The 25,160-nt window shown below is 44.2% G+C and overlaps 1 protein-coding gene across 3 annotated transcripts in view; it reads right to left on the reverse strand.

Moving 5' to 3' along the window:
• LOC139267157 (structural maintenance of chromosomes protein 6-like) overlaps window positions 1-25,160 on the reverse strand; it is a 177,131-nt gene that overhangs the window by 29,247 nt on the left and 122,724 nt on the right. For all 3 annotated transcript variants that reach the window (XM_070885036.1, XM_070885037.1, XM_070885039.1), the window contains 8 exons: window positions 18,847-19,025; window positions 14,277-14,478; window positions 13,579-13,693; window positions 10,918-11,078; window positions 9,427-9,562; window positions 9,218-9,298; window positions 8,829-8,999; window positions 8,602-8,739 (listed from right to left, as the gene is read on the reverse strand). In XM_070885036.1, the coding sequence (XP_070741137.1) occupies window positions 8,602-8,739; window positions 8,829-8,999; window positions 9,218-9,298; window positions 9,427-9,562; window positions 10,918-11,078; window positions 13,579-13,693; window positions 14,277-14,478; window positions 18,847-19,025 (1,183 nt within the window). The remainder of the gene's footprint in view (window positions 1-8,601; window positions 8,740-8,828; window positions 9,000-9,217; window positions 9,299-9,426; window positions 9,563-10,917; window positions 11,079-13,578; window positions 13,694-14,276; window positions 14,479-18,846; window positions 19,026-25,160) is intronic.

Here is a 25,160-nt window from a genome sequence, read left to right on the forward strand (position 1 = left end):
GAAAGCTTCTTCTATGAGAATAGCATGAAAGTATTTTGCAGCCTGCAATAGGTTCTCCTCGATATCCCCTTCAGGCCGCTGTTGCTCCTCCAGTTGAATCACTGTTATCTTTGGGTGCTTTCCTTCTCCAAGGCCTCCATGATGAGGAATCTTTTTATGGCAATGTTATATGTAGCACAATCGCAATCCTGGACTATATTACAGAGCAGCCACAAAATGTTCCAGGCACCTGATGCATGTCTTCAATGTTCCAATAGTGCACGCTGGACCTCCTTCTAGCATGTGTGTATTGCCATCAGCAATGCAAAATCTAATTAATAACCAAAGATAATAACACATTTTCATCACAGATATAACTGGTGTACTGCAAAAATGCACAGGTGTCATCAGTCATGGCTGTGGAGAATAACCTTAATCTCCTGGGAGCTATCCAAAGATGCCTTTTTAGGATCAGAAATATTGCTGCCTTACAACAAAGGCATTGTGGCAACATACAGGAAAGCAAGCATTCGCTTGCATGATCTGGTACTTGGCGGAAATTCAGAGACAAGAATCAGTTCCTATTGGTGTTGGTGATGGGATTGATGAAGGGAGTACATACAGCCAAGTGGATGCAATCTATTACTCCTTGGACATTCAGGAATTCAGCCATAATATGAAATTGCAGTGTTCAGTCATGCTGCTGCCACTTATCATGGTGAAGTGGATGAAATGGCTTACTCTAGCAAACATTGCATCAATGACTTGCTTAATAAATCTGCACAGCTGTGCGTTTAATGTTACTGATGTCGATGGCAGAGGTGGGTTGTTGCAGTATATGGTATCAATCATTGATGGTTTCCTTTGTGAAGCACAGCATCCACAAGCACTGCTCCTTGGACATCTGGAGATAGGAGCATCTTAGTGTGGGTGCCATATGTCACTGGTGCTGCTTGACCAGACTGGCCTCCCTCCATACTCCATCTCTTCTCCCTCGAAATATATATAGGGGTTAGCAAATCGTCAACCTGTTTTACATTCTGTCCAGGCGGGGTGTAAAACAGGCTGTCGATTCGCTATCTCCCATTATGCACTACAGCCCAAGATCAATTTCACTCCCACTGTACCTGCTTTAGAATGAGGGTGAGGTAACAGGGGAGCCTCACAGCAAAAGATGCAAAGGTAGGTGGCAAACAGCTGTCAGCAGCAGACAAACAAGAAAGATGACCAAATTTGCAGAGAATTAAAACGAAAGACTTGCATTTATGCAGCGCCTTTCACAACTTCAGGATGTCCCAAAGCATGTTACAGCCAATTTTGGAGTGTAGTCACTGTTGTAATGTAGGAAATGTGGCAGCCAATTTTGCACACAGGTCCCACAAACAGCACTGTGATAATGACCAGGTAATCTATTTTAGTGATGTTGATGGAGGGATAAATATTGGCCAGGACACCGGGAATGACTCCACTGCTCTTCAAAATAGTGCCATGTGATCTTTTACATCCACCAGAGAGAGGACAGCGCCTCAGTTTAATGTCTCAGGTTGACGATTAAGCATTCTCTGAATCATTGGAAAGTACCTCTTAGGACCTTTAAATTCACTTCTACCTTTTCTACAGTGGTTCATCAGGCCCATTTTATAAGTTGTGAATGTAAGAAGCATGGTGAGGTGCTAATAATGGAAAGTGGGTGGATGGCATCACCATATCATCACTACTCATTTGATTGCCCATTTTAGGGTAGGCTCTTTGATCATCCACTGGAAATGATGGAGGAAAATTGGGCAGGTGCTAATGGATCCCCATCCAATTTCCTACTAAAAATTGGGTTGTATTCACAGGAAAATGGAGGGTTACATATTTTGTAACCTAGACTTGTTGGTCAGCATAGGATGCAAACATTCAAAAAAAACTCCTGACAGCTGTGCATATGCTCAGACAGGCAGCCACTCCATCAGAAACTTGCCAATATTCAAACCCAGATATTTCAGCAGGAAGACCATGAGGTACAAGTCAGCAGCATTGCCTGTTGTGCACTGTTCCCGCCAGCAATGTGCACAAATTAATTTTTAAACTATAACAGTCAGTGACTGCACTTTGAAAGGTTATTGTCTGAAGTGCTTTGAGACATTGCAACATTATGGTGCACTATATAAATCCAGTATATTATTGTAAGTTAAAGTTTTCCACTTTGTTTCACAATATTGTGATTTTCCTCTTATTAGTTTAACAGGTATGATAAAAATCAACAATGCTGGAAATACTCAGCAGGTCAGGTAGCAACTTTGGAGAGAGAAACAGTTAATGGGCTAGGCTAGACTTCACGATCCTCGGTGCTCCGTAGTGGGTGATGTCCCAACCCCAGTGCTGGTTCCATCCCGGCCTCTGAGATGACTTTCCGTTGATTGGGCTTAAGTCCGCCCATCGCGTTTCCTGGCCAATCAGAGGAAGCGGGTCTGGTGATGTCATTTGATGATGCATCATCACCCGGTTTCCTTAAAGGAAGCATATGCACCTTTCTTTTGACATTTGTGCTGTCAGTGTTCTACAGCATTGAGCTGCTGCAAACACTGGCAAACACTGCACAAAGGTGTAGGGCTGCACCCAGGCTCGCCCATGACTCCCTCCATCTGCTTATGGAGGGAGTCACAGCACACAGGGAGGTTTTCTTCCCTTCCCATGGGCGGAAGAGACCTCCCTAGGAAATCAGCGCACCCTGGTTGCATATTGCAGAGGTGGTCACAAGCAGGGATGTGGTCAGAAGGAATTAGGTGCAATGCCGCAAGCATTTCAATGATCTCAGTAGATCACGAAACGTTAGTACAAAGCCACACTCAACCTCATCCTGCGGTGCCTCTCATCATATCCCCATCACTCTGCCTTTCCCACTCTACTCCTGCACATCCTTACTCATAACTTACCTTGCACCACCATCCATCCCTCTCTATCTACATTATTACATCCCCATCTCATTAGCCACAACCTTACACTCAACCTAGTGCAATCATACCAACTAACAACATACAAGGTAGGCACTTGGGTCTTTTATGTAATGTTCATGTAAAGTTTGTGTTAATGTGATGTCAAACATTGAAACCTTTATTTTCAACAGTTTGCGTCCTTGGACAGATTTGTGTGCACTTTTGGAAGTGGCTAGTGAGTTGCAATGAATGGTGAGACATAATGGTACCCCTCGCAATGGTGATGAGTGTGAAAGGAATGGCTTGGGCATTGTAGGGATGCTTTATGGTGTTGGTGTGAGATGGTGCCAAACTGGTACATCATTTGGCAGCCAGGATGTGCAGCGTCAAGTGTATAAAATCTGGCCATGGTGAGGCCATCCTTGGCCTCCTGGGGAGCAATGTGATTAGGTGCTGATGCCCTGTGCAGCATCAGTTGATTGCAGAGAAGGTTGGTATGGCTGTTGGTGTTGCTGGTGTGCCTGGTGATGTTGGTGTTGGGGCTGATTGTGGTGGCATTCTGAGGACCAAGGTGAGAGAGGTCCATGCTGATGGAATAGATGGCAGGTGAAGTAGAGATGACAGAAGCAATCTGTCAACGGTGGGAGAGGTAATGAGGTCAGACTGGATGGAGACTTGTGTAAAGACTTGCAGCATCCTGAATCTGTAGTGGAAATGCAGTTAGTGTGGTTAAGGTAACATATCTCAATCAGCTGGGAGCTTTGACTTGACATTTGAAGCTGCTAACTCATCAGCTGATTCAATGGCCACTGAGCGTCAGCGGCAGTCGGGAGCAGCGTCGCGGAGGTGCGTTGGTGAGGCCTATAAAAGGCGGGGCAGGGAATCTGGGGCCCAGTGTCGGCGGCAGTCGGGAGCAGCGTCGAGGAGGTGCGTTGCTGAGGCCTATAAAAGGCGGGGCAGGGAATCTGAGGCCCAGCGTCGGCGGCAGTCGGGAGCAGCGTCGAGGAGGTGCGTTGGTGAGGCCTATAAAAGGCGGAGCCGGTGCAGCTACAGGGAGAAGGCAAAAAAGAAGTAGAAAGAAACAGAAAGGTGACGTCACAGCCAAGGGGATAAGTGATTGACTGGTGATTGGTGAGTAGTTTTTCTTTTTTCTCTTCTATAACAGTGAGTAAACTTTAGCATTGTTGTTGCTTATCTAAGGGTTAAGTCATGGCAGGACAGCTCGGTCGCGTGTTATGCTCCTCCTGTACCATGTGGGAACTCAGGGACGACACCAGTGTTCCTGACGACTACGTGTGCGGGAAGTGTATCAGCCTCCAGCTTCTGACGGACCGCGTTGCGGAGTTGGAGCTCAGGGTGGATTCACTCTGGAGCATCCACGATGCTGAGAATGACGTGAGTAGCACGTGTAGCGAGTTGGTCGTACCGCAGGGAAAGGGTCCACAGCCAGATAGGGAATGGCAGACCAGCAGGAAGAGCAGTGCAAGGAAGGTAGTGCAAGGGTCCCCTGTGGTCATCCCCCTGCAAAACAGATACACTGCTTTGGGTACTGTTGGGGGAGATGACTCATCAGGGGAGGGCAGCAGCAGCCAAGTTCATGGCACCATGGCTGGCTCTGTTGCACAGGAGGGCAGGAAAAAGAGTGGGAGAGCGATAGTGATAGGGGATTCAATTGTAAGGGGAATAGATAGGCGTTTCTGCGGCCGCAACCGAGACTCCAGGATGGTATGTTGCCTCCCTGGTGCAAGGGTCAAGGATGTCTCGGAGCGGGTGCAGGACATTCTAAAAAGGGAGGGAGAACAGCCAGTTGTCGTGGTGCACATTGGTACCAACGACATAGGTAAAAAAAGGGATGGGGTCCTACGAAACAAATTTAAGGAGCTAGGAGCTAAATTAAAAAGTAGGACCTCAAAAGTAGTAATCTCGGGATTGCTACCAGTGCCACGTGCTAGTCAGAGTAGGAATCGCAGGATAGCGCAGAAGAATACGTGGCTTGAGCAGTGGTGCAGCAGGGAGGGATTCAAATTCCTGGGGCATTGAAACCGATTCTGGGGGAGGTGGGACCAGTACAAACCGGACGGTCTGCACCTGGGCAGGACCGGAACCAATGTCCTAGGGAGAGTGTTTGCTAGTGCTGTTGGGGAGGAGTTAAACTAATATGGCAGGGGGATGGGAACCAATGCAGGGAGACAGAGGGAAACAAAAAGGAGGCAAAAGAAAAAGACAGAAAGGAGATGAGGAAAAGTGGAGGGCAGAGAAACCCAAGGCAAAGAACAAAAAGGGCCACTGTACAGCAAAATTCTAAAAGGACAAAGGGTGTTAAAAAAACAAGCCTGAAGGCTTTGTGTCTTAATGCAAGGAGTATCTGTAATAAGGTGGATGAATTAACTGTGCAAATAGATGTTAACAAATATGATGTGATTGGGATTACAGAGATGTGGCTCCAGGATGATCAGAGCTGGGAACTCAACATCCAGGGGTATTCAACATTCAGGAAGGATAGAATAAAAGGAAAAGGAGGTGGGGTAGCATTGCTGGTTAAGGAGGAGATTAATGCAATACTTAGGAAGGACATTAGCTTGGATGATATGGAATCGATACGGGTAGAGCTGCAGAACACCAAAGGGCAAAAAACGTTAGTGGGAGTTGTGTACAGACCTCCAAACAGTAGTAGTGATGTTGGGGAGGGCATCAAACAGGAAATTAAGGGTGCATGCAATAAAGGTGCAGCAGTTCTAATGGGTGACTTTAATATGCACATAGATTGGGCTAACCAAACTGGAAACAATACGGTGGAGGAGGATTTCCTGGAGTGCATAAGGGATGGTTTTCTAGACCAATATGTCGAGGAACCAACTAGGGGGGAGGCCATCTTAGACTGGGTGTTGTGTAATGAGAGAGGATTAATTAGCAATCTCGTTGTGCGAGGTCCCTTGGGGAATAGTGAGCATAATATGGTGGAATTCTGCATTAGGATGGAGAATGAAACAGTTAATTCAGAGACCATGGTCCAGAACTTAAAGAAGGGTAACTTTGAAGGTATGAGGCGTGAATTGGCTAGGATAGATTGGCGAATGATACTTAAGGGGTTGACTGTGGATGGGCAATGACAGACATTTAGAGACCGCATGGATGAACTACAACAATTGTACATTCCTGTCTGGCGTAAAAATAAAAAAGGGAAGGTGGCTCAACCGTGGCTATCAAGGGAAATCAGGGATAGTATTAAAGCCAAGGAAGTGGCATACAAATTGGCCAGAAATAGCAGCGAACCTGGGGACTGGGAGAAATTTAGAACACAGCAGAGGAGGACAAAGGGTTTGATTAGGGCAGGGAAAATGGAGTACGAGAAGAAGCTTGCAGGGAACATTAAGGCGGATTGCAAAAGTTTCTATAGATATGTAAAGAGAAAAAGGTTAGTAAAGACAAACGTAGGTCCCCTGCAGTCAGAATCAGGGGAAGTCATAACGGGGAACAAAGAAATGGCAGACCAATTGAACAACTTTGGTTCGGTATTCACTAAGGAGGACACAAACAAACTTCCGGATATAAAAGGGGTCAGAGGGTCTAGTAAGGAGGAGGAACTGAGGGAAATCTTTATTAGTCGGGAAATTGTGTTGGGGAAATTGATGGGATTGTAGGCCGATAAATCCCCAGGGCCTGATGGACTGCATCCCAGAGTACTTAAGGAGGTGGCCTTGGAAATAGCGGATGCATTGACAGTCATTTTCCAACATTCCATTGACTCTGGATCAGTTCCTATCGAGTGGAGGGTAGCCAATGTAACCCCACTTTTTAAAAAAGGAGGGAGAGAAAACAGGCAATTATAGACCGGTCAACCTGACATCGGTAGTGGGTAAAATGATGGAATCAATTATTAAGGATGTCATAGCAGTGCATTTGGAAAGAGGTGACATGATAGGTCCAAGTCAGCATGGATTTGTGAAAGGGAAATCATGCTTGACAAATCTTCTGGAATTTTTTGAGGATGTTTCCAATAGAGTGGACAAGGGAAAACCAGTTGATGTGGTATATTTGGACTTTCAGAAGGCTTTCGACAAGGTCCCACACAAGAGATTAATGTGCAAAGTTAAAGCACATGGGATTGGGGGTAGTGTGCTGACATGGATTGAGAACTGGTTGTCAGACAGGAAGCAAAGAGTAGGAGTAAATGGGTACTTTTCAGAATGGCAGGCAGTGACTAGTGGGGTACCGCAAGGTTCTGTGCTGGGGCCCCAGCTGTTTACACTGTATATTAATGATTTAGACGAGGGGATTAAATGTAGTATCTCCAAATTTGCGGATGACACTAAGTTGGGTGGCAGTGTGAGCTGCGAGGAGGATGCTATGAGGCTGCAGAGCGACTTGGATAGGTTAGGTGAGTGGGCAAATGCATGGAAGATGAAGTATAATGTGGATAAATGTGAGGTTATCCACTTTGGTGGTAAAAACAGAGAGACAGACTATTATCTGAATGGTGACAGATTAGGAAAAGGGGAGGTGCAACGAGACCTGGGTATCATGGTACATCAGTCATTGAAGGTTGGCATGCAGGTACAGCAGGCGGTTAAGAAAGCAAATGGCATGTTGGCCTTCATAGCGAAGGGATTTGAGTACAGGGGCAGGGAGGTGTTGCTACAGTTGTACAGGGCCTTGGTGAGGCCACACCTGGAGTATTGTGTACAGTTTTGGTCTCCTAACCTGAGGAAGGACATTCTTGCTATTGAGGGAGTGCAGCGAAGGTTCACCAGACTGATTCCCGGGATGGCGGGACTGACCTATCAAGAAAGACTGGATCAACTGGGCTTGTATTCACTGGAGTTCAGAAGAATGAGAGGGGACCTCATAGAAACGTTTAAAATTCTGACGGGGTTAGAAAGATTAGATGCAGGAAGAATGTTCCCAATGTTGGGGAAGTCCAGAACCAGGGGACATAGTCTAAGGATAAGGGGTAAGCCATTTAGGACCGAGATGAGGAGAAACTTCTTCACCCAGAAAGTGGTGAACCTGTGGAATTCTCTACCACAGAAAGTTGTTGAGGCCAATTCACTAAATATATTCAAAAGGGAGTTAGATGAAGTCCTTACTACTCGGGGGATCAAGGGGTATGGCGAGAAAGCAGGAATGGGGTACTGAAGTTGCATGTTCAGCCATGAACTCATTGAATGGCGGTGCAGTGTAGAAGGGCCGAATGGCCTACTCCTGCACCTATTTTCTATGTTTCTATGTTTCTATGACCTGCCACCTCAGCTTCACTGATGGGGTCCGGGCACAACAGGAAACCAATGTATGACCTGTCAAATTCAAAAAGCTGGGGAAAAACCATTAAGTGGCCGTAAACACGCCACTAATGATTTTAATTGCCTCTCCTGGTTTGCTCAGCGCTGACAGACCCAACATTTGGTAAAAGCGCATGGTGGCGGGATCATAGCGGGGTCCCAACCTGCTGGGGGAAAAAACTCTTTCCCACCTGACCTACCTTCAAAATCCAGCCCAATGTTTTAGGTCGATGACATTTCATCATTGACCTGAAACGTTAACTCGGTTTCTCTTTCCACAGATGCTGCCTGACCCGCTGAGTATAACCGACATTTTCTGTTTTTTATTTCAGATTTCCAGCACCCGCAGTATTTTGCTTTTGGAATAGTTGTGATCACTGCTATAAGGTAAAACATCAGGCCTAGTAAAGAAATATGTGCACCTCTAAAATCTTTTCTTTATTTTCTCGTCTCTCCTTTAATTTTTCTATTCCATCCAAGTGTTTCTTTTTTTCGGCTTCGGAATGTCTTTTATAGCATTTATATTTTTCAACCTCTGTGCCAACCTTAATTTGTTCTTCCTGGTAGGGGAATAAGTACATTAATTAGTTTTCACTAAACATCTATAAGTTGATAACAGTTCGGCAATCACTGCATCATTAATTTGCACCTTTATTGAATCAGCTTCTTCTGCTAGTGACCGTTCCTTCTCCTCTATCTCTTTGTACTTTTGTTCAGCCTCATCCACTATCCTCCGGTGTTCATCCATATCCTTTCTTGCCTGCTCCAACTCATTCTTGGCAGACTCAATTCTGTGCCGGATATCTTGGGCTTCTTCTTTCTAGTTTAAAATTAAAAAGGAAAATTGCATTCATAGCAGAAGAGAGCTAGTCATCACTCAACCCTATATAACTGATTTATTTTCATGGTCTCTGAAAACATTCAAACAATAAATGAAACAAAAATTAACAACCGTATATTCTGTGCAGTGTTTGAAACACAGTATGCACATATTTGATATCTAAATCAAAGTAATTCAGAAATGATTAAGACACTCACTAGTGTGGAAATATCCACTGCCTGGGTTTCCTCAATACTCTCTAAATCTGTCATTTCTAGCATAATTTCGGTTATTCTTTTCTGAAATAAACAGGAATTGAAATATATGAAATTAGTCCTGGTTTTATTTCTTTGTAAAGAATCACTGAATACTTACATTTTTAAAACAGATTTTTGTCATGTTTTCCTTTTGACTTTTAATTGCTGACCTGGATTTGTCTCCTTTGTATCTGTTTATTGTTGATATGGGTATGATTTCGCTGGATTCCTTTCTCTATTGACTGCAACTGCTGTTGATAACATAACATCTGGACCATATTTTCATTCACTTCCACTTCCAGCTGACTGTAACACAAAGAACCTTAGTGACAAATATTGTTTACATTTATGGAAACCAAAACATCTGCTTTATTGCAACTTAGAGTTGCTGCAGTACATAAAGGCCTGCAGCAGCTGAAAAGGTCTTCGACATCAGTCACTGAAGTGAACTGCAACGTGAAAACACGGAGCTGGTTGCTGACCTTGACCTATTGCCTGACTGACCTTTGTTCAGGCTACCTGGAAGTTACCAGACCGCACTGAAAAGAATGCAAGGCATCACTTTGATGGGGATTCAGTTGACATCTTGCTGTACAAGATGGATAGCAGAACAGAAGTTCCCTCAACTACTATGGCCATAGGGATCACAAATCAGTGGGCAGAAGGTGAAAGAGTAAATGCCCCAACGTAATCCAGAGGATGTGGGTTTGGTGCAGGAAGAACATCAATTACCTCACTAAGAAAGGCAAGGTAGCCAGGGGATTCTTTCCCTCTTCTTTCTGCCATGCACCAACTGGTACTAGTATAATTTTATTCCTCTTACTGATCCATCCCTTCTTTTTCTCTGCCCCTATCCATGACAGCTCTTGCCTCCACCTCCCTTGACCAGTAACTGCTGAAAGCTGAAGAGAAATATTTAACCTGTACAGTGGACCGGACAGTACTGATGCATCTTAGGAATAGGTACTCAGAAACCACAATTCCAATTCAGCTCACAGTGTCACACCTATGCTTTCAGTGGAGGCTGAGGGCTTCAAGTAAAATCTTTAATGAAGGCATTAAAAGCCACAAAAGACAATTCAATGGATACATTTAATCAGAGTATTGTGAAGTTTTTGAATGTTTTATTTTGATTAAACTTTTACTTCAGACATTAGATATTACAGTTACTGAGAAAGGAAATGGCAGACCAAAAATTTACAGGCAAAGAAAAATTTGCAAATGTTTTTAGTGATGTGTGGGAGAAAATCCACTCTGTGGTCAAATTGTGCAATTACAGGGTAATGTGCGCAACACAAGCAATTTCCATTAGAAATGTGGACTGGGAATTTATTATAGAAAAAGGTCAACACAAAATGATGATGGAGTGTGACAGCAGGAAATAAAGTTTGGTAATCAGGCAGTGTGTGAAAATTAAGTTGTTTTAATGATATAAAGTAGTATCAAATAGTAACACATTTATCACCACAAAATTCTGAAACATAATTGAATGTATACTAAGCCAGAGGGGCTCGTTGGGTGGCTGTGGGGGGGGGGGGGGGGGGGGGGGGGAAAGGAGGCAAAAAGCAGGGCTCAATTTCCAGGGTATTTTTAAAGATCTATTGCTAATTTTTTCTTGTGAGGTTGGAGTACCAAGATAGTTGATAAAGTTAGTTACAAACCTGATTTGTGATTCCACATCAGCACCCAAGTATCTTGCCCTGTCCACTTCTGAGGAGTAATAGCGGTTTGTAAAGACCTGGTCACCTGCTGCAGTAAAGGCTTCTCTGCAGTTCAAGGGTGGCCTTTGCTGCTGAATAATTTCACGAGCTCTGTTGTTGTTCTAGAAAGGAGAATTGATATTTCGCAACTTGCTCGAACAAAACAGTTCAAACAATAAACAGTTTAGGATAAAAGCGGATGCTCCTGGAGATGAACTATGTGTCACTAGGCTGGAAAGAGTGATTGGGCTGTGAGCATTTATTTTGCGTCATGTACTTTTACAGGGAATAGATGTATGGAACATTGTATGAATAAGAAAACATTTAAGTGTTTAGTTAAATTTTGATGTAAAACCGTATTACTAATATAAAGTGTAATTATATAATCTGATACTCACCTTGTTCTATGCATTACCTACTGCTATAAAAGTTCTCTATTGCATCAATATTTGAGAATTCAGCCAACATTCTATATATATTAAAATGCTACTGCAGGAACAAAACTGCAGTGAAGTGAACTGCATCTTAGATTGCAGCTAAATTAACACCCAACAAACTGAGATGTGCAAAGTTTGAAATTTAAGAGATAAATTTTCTCTCTTAGCACTGGGACATGGAACATTGCAAAGGTGGAGAAGCTTATAGGAAAACAGTACGAGGAGGATTAAATGCCTAGAACACAACCCAGACAAGTTTTTATCCATTGGTTACGGAAAAAAATTACCCCTTATTGGGAGCAGAAGTTTTTTCACCCCAAATTTATCTTTTTATGTCACTTTATAATTTGACTTCCTTCGTAATTACTTTTCAATGTATCCATTTTGTTATTCAATAGTAGTCTGGGAGTGCAGGACATGATAGAAACAGAAAATAGGTGCAGGAGTAGGCCATTCGGCCCTATATGATCATGGCTAATTATGTAACTTCAGTACCCCATTCCTGCTTTCTCTGCATACCCCTTGATCCCTTTAGCCGTAAGGGCCACATCTAACTCCCTTTTTGAATATATCTAATGAACTGGCCTCAACAACTTTCTGTGGTAGAGAATTCCACAGGTTCACAATTCTCTGAGTGAAGAAGTTTCTCCTCATCTCGGTCCTAAATGGCTTACCCCTTACCCTTAGACTGTGACCCCTGGTTTTGGACTTCCCCAACATCGGGAACATTCTACCTGCATCTAAGCTGTCCAGTCCCGTCAGAATTTTATATGTTTCTATGAGATCCCCTCTCATTCTTCTAAATTCCAGTGAATATAAGCCTAGTCGATCCAGTCTTTCTTCATATTTCAGTCCTGTCATCCCGGGAATCAGTCTGGTGAACCTTCGCTGCACCCCCTCAATAGCAAGAATGTCCTTCCTCAGATTAGGAGACCAAAATTGTACACAATATTCAAGGTGTGGCCTCATCAAGGCCCTGTACAACCGCAGTAAGACCTCCCTGCTCCTATACTCAAATCCCCTAGCTATGAAGGCCAACCATTTGCCTTCTTCACCGCCTGCTGTACCTGCATGCCAACTTTCAATGACTGATGTACCATGACACTCAGGTCTCGTTGCACCTCCCCTTTTCCTAATCTGATACCATTCAGATAATATTCTGCCTTCCTGTTACAGCCATGGAGGCCAGCAAGCCCCACAGGTTTTCCCGCACATTCAATTTAATAGATGGAAAATCCCGCAGTGCCTGTTCACCTCTGTGCCTCAATTTCAGTTGGGTAATTCCGCAAGCTCGCACTCCCAATCGGGAGCTGCACTTGCAGGAATGTGCAGCTGCAAGACAGAGCTACAAATTCATAGCTTCAAATGTTCAACATGTGCTCCCCTGCTCGGAGTTTGGGATTGTAAAAACTAGCCCCGATATACACTCCAAGTGCCTGATGCACCACGACTAGAATTCCATATTCTAAATTTTACCTTATATATGAGTGGTTAGCATAATTACTTGTGAACAAGGCACAACAGATTCACAATCAATAAGGTACACGGTTCTCTTTAACCACAACTTTTGTCTTCAAAATTACAGCATTCATTTCCACAGTGTAAAGGAAAAAACTTGAACCTTTCACCTTAGGATGTTCCTAATGTTTCAGAAGCTATTGAATTACTTTTGAAATGTACGTCGGTAAATGTGGCATTCATTTTAAGCAAGGCAAAATGCCACAAACAGCGATGAGATAAATGACCAGCTGATCCATATTTGCTTGTTTTGGCTGAGGGAGGAATGTTTTCCATAACTCTGGAAGAATTCCCTGTTCTTCTTTGAAATATTGTCATGGGATATTTCATGGTCACCTGAACAGGCAGACTGGACTATGGTTTAACGTCTCATCCAAAAGACCTCCAACAATTCAGCACTCCCTCACTGAAGTATCTGTCCAGATTGCGAGCTCACATCTTGAAACACGGCTTAAGTCCATGACCTTCGGACTGAGAGGCGAGAGTGCTAGCACTGAGCCAAGCAACACAGCAAACTTGTTGGTTTTGAAAATAAAATAATTCAAATTAAACATGCTGCAATACACAATTCACCATAAAAATACAACTTAGCTTCTTACCTTCCTGATTCTAAACTTCCACAGCCACAAATGGAATTCTACAGAAAGCAAATTGCAAAGGGACTTACGTTGATTAGCAGGATTTTTTCTATGCCTCTCATGTCAATCAAACAGTTTGCCACCACTGGGTTGTTTATTTCTAAGGAATCAAGAACTGTTGGGAAATCTGGATGATGAACAGCTCTTTAAAGAGAAAAATATAAATTCAATTTGGATTTTAGACAGTCTCCCGACTAAAGCTCCAAAAACAATGTAACAGAGTGAAGAGCCACCATATCAAAGATCAAGGCCAGAGTATCAGTAGTCATTTTTGATAAATCCCATTCCCTAATATGAAGCTTTCCATAATCCTGTATACTGTCACCTAACTGACTTTAATTATTAGTATCACCATGAATACCTCCGAGCACAAAGCTTTTCTCGTGTAGGTCATCAAGGTCAGCAACAGTTGAAAAGGTTTCGATGGTATGTTGCTAGGAATAGTGAGCAATGCACCATGTTTTTTTTCTCTATCATGAGACTGAACTATTACACCAGTGACTCAACACGCACTGTACAGTGCAATACTATAATGTCACATACACAAGCACAGCACTAATTTTTGTCAACTCCTGCTGACAAAGTGCACACAAAAAATTATACAGCTACCTTAATGGTACATCTAACTAATATTGTTTACCTAATGGTTTACTTTACAACTTTTTTTGTGTGAAAAAGCCTCAATAAAAAGGTTCAATATTTAAGATGTATGAATCTTGAAACATACCTGCCTTTCACATTGTATACTTGATTTGCAAACTCACACACATTAATTTGGGGTCGTTTTCCTGAATTGAAATATTGAGACATCAAAGTCTGTAGCACCTGCTCATCTCTGTAATTATCGCAGCAAAATGAAAGCAGCAGTCCTTTCAGACAACTTTCAACGGCCAAAGCCAATTCAGGATATTTCAGTTTGAAGCAAGCACCTAAATAAAAATATTTTTACACTATAATTAATATTCAATATTTCTAAATTCATATCATTATTAACTCAATCCAAGATCCACTTATCTCTATTCTTTCTTTTCTGTCTCCAAGCCTCCTCGCGAACCATGTGGCTATGTCCCTTTTCATGTATCTTAATTTTCTCAAGACTCTCATGTGATACCGTCACATTTCAGATTGTGGTGCCATAGGGGGCCCATGCGAGAATATGTTAAAAGTACTTTGGATTAAGCTGAGCCCTCATGGGATTAAGTTCACAGGACAGCACGGCAGGGAGATGTGGATTTGGATTCAGACATTGTTTCAGGCAGTAAAAGTTAGTTTGACATTTCAGTGATCATTCACACCTATTCTGGTCCAGCTGACCGGATATCTCTGAGCGCTGCCAGGGGAATCATCTGGTCAAATTTCACTTTCATATATTAGAAATAAAAAAAATAGGAAAAAAAAGTTCAAATGAGGTCTCACAAAATGTACAAGAAGGCAGGTCTGGGCCTAAGCTAGGAATTAAGATATAGCAGAACCAGAAAATGCTGGTAAACACTCAGCAGGTCAAGGAGAAACTGTGGAGAGAGAAACAGAGTTAAAGTTTCAGGTCATCGATCTTTCAGCTGAAAGATCATCGACCTGAAATGTTAATTTTGTTGATTATGTTAATCCAACAATTCAGACTTCCAGCATCTGCAGTATTGTGCTTTAGATACAAAAATAACAGGTCGGTTTTCCCACCTTGAAGCTGACCCAAAAGGAAATAAAACAAAACAAAAAAAATGTTGTCTGTTATTCAAGGTAGCGTAGCTTGTTTTAATTGCTTTGTGTTGTTGCAGGATGCCTTGTAGGAGCAGTTTAAAAAAGTCTGGGACTGCTACTTTTGCTCAATCTGCAAAATAAACCAGCTTCTTGATTGGTCACTGAGCTCTTCATACCAGCGCATTCATCAGTCCTGCGATTGAAATGACTGGAGAAGCAAAAGACGCTTGCCTGGAATTTCTGCGGCGGTTCTCCTGATCTCCCATGTAACTTTGGTGGGAAATTGGTGGAAATTCCAGAGACACGACATAAACAGCCTTTTATGCCATTTCCCGTGGGTTTCCGCCAAACTTCTGCTGAAGGAAGCTATGGGGAGAGACCAGGAGTGCTTTGTGGAAATTCTACTCCACAATATTCAATTTATATATCAAGAGGGATGCTATGTTACATCTCCTGGGTTACACTAACATACAAGTAGATATTGGGCTGTTCAGATTCAAGTCCAGCACGTAAGGAGTGTGGGATCTGCTCACAGGAGCGGCTGATGTCACTGAACTTGAGAAGATATCTACATCAGACCCAAAATCTATAACATCCACTTTATTAAAAGCTTTCCGAAATCAATATATAAAACAGTCACCATGTCCCCTTTATTTATATCTCTGTGATTTCGTCAGAAATTCAATATTAATCAAGCACGACCTGCTGTTCTCAAATCCATGCTGAATGTGCCTGAGCCCATGCTTCTCTAAGTGTTTGCTGATTTCATCCCATATTATGGACTCCAGAGAAGTAATTTTACAAATCCATATTGCCTAGAAGCATTCATTCTAAAATTAATGGTTGATAAATTGTGGCCAGCGTGTACCTGAATTTCCAGTATGTGCTTCCAGTGAGCGAGGCTCATCAGCACCACAGACTCCTAAATCAGCCCGCAGAAATTCACCCACAGCTAAGATTAGCCAGCCTATAGAAGGTCTCCTAATCTGAGGAAGGATGTTCTTGCTATTGAGCGAAGGTTCACCAGACTGATTCCCGGGATGGCTGGACTGACATATGAGGAGAAACTGGATCGACTGGGCCTTTATACACTGGAGTTTAGAAGGATGAGAGGGGATCTCATAGAAACACAAAGTTCTGACAGGACGGGACAGGTTAGATGCAGGAAGAATGTTCCAGATGTTGGGGAAGTCCAGAACCAGGGGACACAGTCTAAGGATAAGGGGTAAGCCATTTAGGACCGAGATGAGGAGAAACTTCTTCAGAGTTGTTAACCTGTGGAATTCTCTACCGCAGAGAGTTGTTGATGCCAGTTCGTTGGATATATTCAAGAGGGAGTTAGATATGGCCCTTACGGCTAAAGGGACCAAGGGGTATGGAGAGAAAGCAGGAAAGGGATACTGAGGTGAAGGATCAGCCATGATCTTATTGAATGGTGATGCAGGCTCGAAGGGCCGAATAGCCTACTCCTGCACTTATTTTCTATGTTTCTATGAAAGAAAGAACTTGCATTCATATAGGATGTCGTTTTTAACTTTAGTGGCAATGGAACGCTGGTAGTACTGGATCGGCTGTCCGTTATACACCCACTCATTGACTTAATTGGAAAGGAAAGACAGGCGGGGTATAAAATGGGCAGCCGATATGCAACTGCCAGTTTTGATTCCCAACCAAAGTTGAAAATTACCCCCATGAGGCAATACCCCAGAGTTACAGCAGCCGATTGGGAGAACCCCTGAGGGAATTCCTGGCGTCAATCTCCAGGATTGGCTCTCCACATCTTCCACAGGTACTCTTGCAGTCCATTTTCACCTTCCTCGGAAAAAACTGAGCCAAATCTCATTAAACATCTCTGCCATTTCCTCACTTAAGCAGAAGATGGCTCTCTTCATCTCCAAGCAGTCCTGTGCCCTCTTTAATTAGTCTTTTACTCCTTATGTTCTTGCTATCTCACTTTATACTGACTGCCAGTCTTCTTTCATACTCCCTTTTCCTTTTTGATTCCCTTCTATACATTTTTAAAAATAGTTCTCTCAATTATTTTCTATTTTTATCCCCCAGTTATCATATGACTGTTGTGAAAGCTCACTCCATCCTCAATAAGACAACAAGCTTACTGCATCTAATTTTAGTTACCATTCATGAAGATTTGGCATTAATCATTATAGAGCATACAGAAGACATAACACAGCATTCTGAGGCAGAGATCACTGGTATTTGAAGACTGAGGCCAGAATTTTAATCGGGAGACAGGTTGGAAGTGGGGGTCGGGGGTGGCTAGAAAGCAATAGGGAATCCCGGGAGAAGGGTTTACCGCAGGCACTGTCGAATTTAACAGCAGGGCCTTATTTGTATTTGAAACCTCCTTTTCCTGGCCACAGCCAGCCAGCAATATGCTGCAGAGAGGGAGGGAGGGAGGAATTGGGGTGGGTGGTCAGGGGCCGGAGGAGGACTGGAGGATGGGGTGGAAGGATTAGGGCAGAATATCGGGACTGGAGGGAGGAGTCCAGGAGGCCGATCAGAAGCCTTGGGCAGAGATTGGTGGCCTGGGGGTGGAGACCGGGAGGCCTGGGTGGGGGTGCCCGATCACGGGGGATGGGTGAAGCAGAATGCTGGACCAGGAGGCAAGTGTAAAGGCACTTACCTCCTGGATCCAGCAGTCCCCACCTTACTTTAGTTAACGGGTTCCCCTGAGTCCTAAGAAACTCAACCAGCCAGAGTTAAATTTAAAATGCTGGTTAAATCTGTGGCACGCCAGCCTCATTATTATATTTAAATGGACGACCCGCTTCCTGGGAGTGGGTTGGCTACCCTCAACCCCATCCTGCCTCCGTTTAAACTGGAAGTGGATGGGTTGCAGGTGGTTTGGTGTCAGAGATTCTTTTTTTTTAAATACTTTAACATCGCACCTGACCCCGCCCCACCTGTTTTTTGGGGATTAAAATTCCCCCCAAAATCTTTGTGTGAAGGAAGATTTAGAGGCAGGAACCAAGGCTTTAAACTAATAAAGAAAGCGCATAATTTGGAAGTCAACACACTCTGAGAGGAACTCACGGTATAAAACAATAGAGGGCAGAAATCAATTGAACCCTTCAGTCATGGTAACTGATTTGGGGGAAAGAGCTGCCACCAAGTGCTGTGGACACTGATTGTGAAAAAAAAACTTCAAAAGTCTGTTACCAATATTTGATATGTAAGTTAGTGAAACCAACTAAAAGAATGACATGCTAAATTGTTGCATATTAAATCAACAGAATTAACTTGCGCCAAATAGTCATATTATTCTTCAGCTCATGTGGAAAATTACGCTAATATCCAAATAGGCCCAAATATAGACTTCTGATTTGTATATCAGAAATTCCCAGCACAATCCACCAAAAATGACCATGGAAAAAGGCAACAATTCTAATCACATCTGCTTCTTACAGAGCAAGAAACAGCAGTACTCAAGTTTAATGATGGAATTAAGACTACATTACACAATATATCTTTAATGTTTACATTTTGTAGGTACAGGTATTACACAAGAAAGTCAAAGGAGAATGAGTTATTCTGCAGCTGGTTTAAATAACTTTAGGTTATAAATTACTGAGGCTTACCTAAAGGGCCGACTGGTTTCTTCCAGAAACGACCCTGCTTATGTGTTTCCTCTATTGCATGAAGTAATGAAGGCATGTTCCCATCAAACCTTTTCAGCCAATCCATTCTATTAGCCTTCAGTTCATCTATCTGCCTCTTCCTGGATTGAACAAGATTCTTCAAACTTTGTTCCTCTTTCCTGCGGGTATTTAAAAGTTAGCACTAAAACTATTGTATGAAATAAACTCCATTGTTTTTGAAGAGATTTCTACGAGTTAAACTCTGCTGATTTAAAAAAATTATTAACTCAGGAGTTTACCATGCATGATTATAGCCTAGAAATCACTGTTTGCAACATTAGTACACAATCTTTTAACACATTTAATTGGCACTTCTCGGTTTATTATTTGAATGACGTTAACCTGATTATTTTAAATGAGCTAAAATCTATGTTAAAGTAACAGGCAAAGGAATGTTATATGAATAAAGATGTCAAATATTTGTAAGTTTATATCACAAACAGTAACTTCCATTGATTTTAACTTGTGGTGAAAGATCAGCATGGGACCTGCAAGGCGAGTGGAAGCCTCGACTCAACTCACCAACACGAGTCCTGGGCCATTTTAACTCTCAGGTCCCACCCGAGGCTGGCAGGAATGATGTGGAGTCCGGCAGATGGGAGCGGGGCGAGCATGGCAGGGAGTAGCCACAGGGGACCCAAGGGAAGGGCCCCCGGCAAACAGGTGAATGGATAGTGGAGGGAGTCCCGGACACAATTGTGGTCAGGGGGTCTCCGAGTAGGGGATGCTCGTGGCAGGAGAGGCGCAGGGTTTCCTTGTGGGGCCTGGAGCAGCCCACAAGGAAACCTTAACATAAACACAAAAATAACTTACCTTCTCTGCTCTCTTCGAGGCCTACTGCTCCTGGTGAGGCAGGTGCAGACTGCGCGACATAATGTCACAATCGGATTGAGGTCGGAATAACATCAAGATCTAGAAATTCCCTTGGGCCTTTTATAAAGCGCCAAAGGGGAGCAGGGAGCACATCCAAAGACAGAGACTATGGATTCAAACAATTGGTCTTTAGGCCTTAGCTAAATACTCAGAGCAAGCTGCCATCGCCGGTCACGGCCCCTCAGGCAGCTTGCCCGACGGAAGCATGCAATTTCAGGCCGTCCACGTCGCCAGAAGTGGCTCAAGGCAGCCCAATTTTTAGTAAAGATCATTAAACAGGTGTTAGGCCCCAATGCTTGTTTTAGATGGTCATTCTGGACATCTGAAAAATGGTCTGACCAATTCCAGGTCAGATGTTTTTCAGGCGTCCTTTGGGTGCAGGATGTTGCACCCTGAAATTGGTCCTTTTTGCACCCGCTTTAAAAGATAGAAGGTTGTCAGGGTTGTGTTAGAAAGGTGTGTTCATTACACGGTTCAGGAATGAAAGTTATTACGGGGAGAGGCAGCAGGCACATGAGGAGATGGAAGATATATTTCGGGAAACTAAAATCTGTGTTTTCGGATTGTATTTCTGGTTGACGGATGTATGTTGGGGATAAATTGAATCACACTATTAATAATATGGAGTTTTAAAAATTGATAATATTTTCAAAAGACTAAAATCTCACCTGCTACTCACCTTCAGTAAGTAGTAAGATGAAGAGAAAAGTCTGTAGAAATAAAACTGGTGTAGAGCCCACCCAGTGGCCAGAACATGGAACTGCAGGTAGACGCAAACCTCAAGCTTTTTAAATCGGGAATTGCATGGAGTTACAGGCTTACATGATTGAAAAATGTGGTATCTGCAGATGTCAAAGGCAATTACAAATGCAATAGGAGGTGAACACAACTTATGTGGAAATCTCCACCAGGATATTGATAGGTGACAGGACATACCTATTTTACATACAGATGATCATTTGAACACCAACTAAAGCTACAATCTGTATGCTCAGTCATGTTTTTTATTTTATTTTATTTTTTCTTTCTCACAAAACCACTTCTCTTTAAGAGAAACACATAATATAATGTTTACCTGAATAAAGCTTTTGAAATTTATCCTCTGGCTTTTCTTCAAATAATTTTGAAAAGAACAACTGATTTTCTTAGGGACTGAGGGAAGCATTCCATCATTTGGCTAGCTAAACATTACTGGTGCGTCCTGCACATGCTCAGACTGCAGGACCTGTCTTCAGCTTATCAGAGTTCTATACTGGGAAAAAATATCAACTCCAAGTTCAGGTTTAGAATAAATGTCATTTTTATTTTAAGATCTACTTTAGATATTAGGGGCTTGAAATTCAGCAGGTTTGCGCCCGTTTATCGCCATGGCATAGCTGAAAAAGTAAAAAATTTTTGCGCTAAACGAGTTGCACAAAATTTAGCGCCCGATCGGAAAATTCGGCAGCGGTTTTGCGCCGTGCTAAAAATTATCAAATCGGCTTTTTTGCCGTTTTTATGACGTCAATTAGTGTGCAATGCTGCGCAATTGCCAGGGGCAGAAAATTCGCTGAGCATCCAAAATCCGGAGTTCCGGAATCCGGAATGTTCTGGGACGATCCGTGGCAGGTCATCCGGAATCTGTAAAATATTCCGGAATCCGAACCGGACAACCATGCCGACCTCGGGGCCTTGCCACTGCTTGCCTCGCTGCCCTTACCTCGGGGCCTCATCGCCAGCCCGCCCGAACACCTCCTTGGCGGGGCCCTGCCCAAACACCTCCTTGGCGGGGCCCCGCCCAAACACCTCCTTGGCGGGGCCGGACGGTCCGAACAGCTCTTCGGCGGGAATTCCCGCCCGGCTTTCTGACGTTCCAAAATCCGGCAATACCCAAACCTGGGTTCAGGTATTTCCGGATTTGTCACATCAGAAAACAAATCGAAATCCAGAAAAACCCGGAACGGCCTCAGTCCCGAGGGTTCCGGATTTTGGACGCTCAACCTGTATCGCCATTTTTATTGCCGGCCTAAAAACACACATGAAACAAATCAAGTCTTATCAGGTTGGACCCACGACGCTCTCGGTGCTAACGGCACTATCGTGAAAAACGGAGCAAAAGTTCATAGCATAAAAGGATTTGGAGGGAATGATGCCGATTACACAGTGAGCTTTATGTTGGTTCATAGTTCGTTTTTAAGGATAATGAAGGACATTTAAAAGAATGGGGGCTATAATATCCCTGCCATTATTCCTGGCTGCTTTTTCTAGGCAGCATCGAGCTGGAAGGCGACTTATTCAAGAGCATTTTGAGTGTAATAAAAGAGCTCGCAGACGTATGGGGAGGAGGCCCATACATCTGCGAGCAAACATAGGAATTCGCGACGGAGAGAGCTGTGGAAGCTGGGTCATTGAATAAATTTAAGACAGAGATAGACAGTTTCTTAACCGATAAAGCAATAAGGGGTTATGGGGAGTGGGCAGGGAAGTGGACCCGAGTCCATGATTGGATCAGCCATGATCGTATTAAATGGCAGAGCAGGCTTGAGGGGCTGTCTGGCCTGCTTCTATTTCTTATGTTCTTATCCTCTGTCATTGAACTACGGTACGCGGATGACGCTTGTGTCTGCGCACACTCAAGAGGCCGAACTTCAAGCCATCTTCAACACCTTCACTGAGGCGTACGAAAGAATGGGCCTTACCCCAAACATCCGTAAGACAAAGGTCCGCCACCAACCTGACCCCACCACACAGACCTGCTTGCCCCACCCTCCCCCCCCCAGCCCCGGTCATCAAAATCCACAGCTCGGCCTTGGACAACGTGGACCATTTTCCATACCTCGGGAGCCTACAATCAGCAAGGGCAGATATCAATGACAAGGTCCAACACTGCCTCCAGTGTGCCAGCGCAGCCTTCGGTCGCCTGAGGATGAAAGTTTTGAAGACCAGGACCTCAAATCTGACACCAAGCTTATGGTCTACAGGACAGTAGTGATACCCGCCCTCCTACATGGTTCAGATACGTGGACTATATACAGTAGACACCTCAAAGCGCTGGAGAAATACCACCAATGATGTCGCTGCAAGATCCTGCAAATTCATTTGGAGGTTAGACGCACCAAAGTTAGCGTTCTTGCCCAGGCCAACATCCCCAGCATCGAAGCGCGGACCACACGTGACCAGCTCCGTTGGGCGGGCCACATCGTCTGCATGTCTGACCCGAGACTCCCTAAGCAAGCGCTCTACTCGGAACTCCTACACGGCAAGCGAGCCCCAGGTGGGCAGAGGAAATGCTTCAAGGACACCCTCAAAGCCTCCTTGATAAAGTGCAACATCCCCACCGATACCTGGAAATCCCTGGCCCAAAAACGTTCCAAGTGGGGGAAGAGCATCCGGGAGGGTGCTGAGCACCTCGAGTCGCGTGCAGAACCCAAACACAGACAGCGGAAGGAGCATGCGGCAAACTAGACTCCCCACCCACCCTTTCCTTCAACCACTGTCTGTCCCATCTGTGACAAAGACTGTGGGCTAGACTTTCCACTTCACATCGCCCAAAATGGACCTCTATCACCCATTTTGAGTAAAAAGTGGAAACTAGGCCCAAAACATCGCCGGAAAAACAGGTGCCTAAGTTTCCACTTTGATCGCTGAGATGATCGCCCAAATGATCGCCCACACAAGGCCCATCCCAAGTTTTGGCACCTAACATGCACTTTGCTGGGCCGATGCAAGGCCCAAAAGAGTGCTGAAAAATTGTTGCTTTTTCAGGGCCTAAGAGAAGGAAATGGGCACTACGGACGCCATTTTTAACTTCGGAGGAAGTGTCGAGAATTAGTTGTGAGTTATTTAGAGATTAAAATTGAAGAAAATTGTTATGTCCTTACACACTACTATAAATTCACACGAGGCACATTCTGCAGACAAGGTCACTCTGTGACCCGAACCTTTATTCACACGACCAAGAAGTGATGAGCCTGCGTGGGGCCTCTCTTTATATAGCTGGATGACCAGGTGAGGAGTGAGTCTCCCACAAGTTCACCCTCTGTGGTCAAGGTGTGCATTTCTTAGGTGTATACAGTGTACAGTGTTATTACATGAAGGTTACAGTTACATGAAGGTTACATTCATGACATCACCTCCCCCCCAATGTCTTATGGGGTCAAAGATTAAGTCTCTTGGGTGCTCTGCACTCTCTCATGGAGCGCCGTAGTTGGGGGTCTGGTTGTTGAGCCTTGGTATGCATCTCTGTCACCTGTGGTGATTCCGGCTTGTCGGGCTGGCCGCAGAAATTGTGCATGCTTCTGAAAGTTCTTGTTGCGCGTTCACTGGCGGTGGTGTGGGCAACATCTCATGATCTTCCTCAGGTTCCTCGATGTCCATGCTGAACCTTTTTTTTTTACTTGGTCCAGATGCTTGCAGCATATCTGTCCATTGTTATGTCTGACCACTATGACCCTATTCCCCTCTTTGCCAATTACAGTACCCGCAAGCCACTTAGGCCCCAAAGCGTGATTAAGAACAAATATAGGGTCATCGATTTCTATACATCTCCCCTTTGAGTTACAGTCATGAGACTCATTTTGGGACTGGCGCTTGCCCTCAACAATGTCTGACAGGACTGGATGAATGAGAGACAGGAGAGAGCCGAGTTTTAAGTGTACATTTCATGAGTGAATGCGGTCGGGACCTATGGGCCAGCAGGAAGCATGATAGGCGCCATTGAAGGAGGGTCCTTGAATCCGGAGCATGCCTTGTTTTATGATTTGGACCGCACGTTCCATCTGGCCATTGGAAGCCGGCTTGAACGGTGCTGTCCTGACATGTTTGATGCTATTACCCGACATGAACTCCTGGAATTCATAGCTAGTGAAACACGGGCCGTTGTCGCTAACCAGGATGTCTGGCAAGCCGTGGGTCGCAAAGACCGCACGCAAACTCTCCACAGTGGTGGATGTCGTGCACGTATTCAATATGATGCACTCGATCCATTTCGAGTACACATCAACAACAATGAGAAACATTTTTCCCATGAACGGGCCCGCGTAGTCTACGCGAATACGTGACCATGGCCTGGTGGGCCAGGGCCACGGGCTGAGTGGGGCCTCCCTGGGGGCATTGCCCAGTTGGGCACACGTCGTGCACCTGTGAACACAGTGTTCCAGGTCTGAGTCAATTCCCGGCCACCTTACATTTCACCAGGCAATGGCCTTCATTAGCACGATGCCTGGGTGCTCACTGTGGAGTTCCTTGATGAATGCTTCCCTTCCCTTCTGGGGCATGACTACGTGACTGCCCCATAGTAGGCAGTCGGCTTGGATGGAGAGCTCATCTGTGAAATGGTCTGACCTCCTCGGGGCATGCTCCGTGTGCGGGCGCCCAATCCCCAGTCAGGACACATTTCTTAA

This window comes from Pristiophorus japonicus, chromosome 7, assembly GCF_044704955.1.
Source record: "Pristiophorus japonicus isolate sPriJap1 chromosome 7, sPriJap1.hap1, whole genome shotgun sequence".
Classification (NCBI taxonomy): domain Eukaryota; kingdom Metazoa; phylum Chordata; class Chondrichthyes; family Pristiophoridae; genus Pristiophorus; species Pristiophorus japonicus.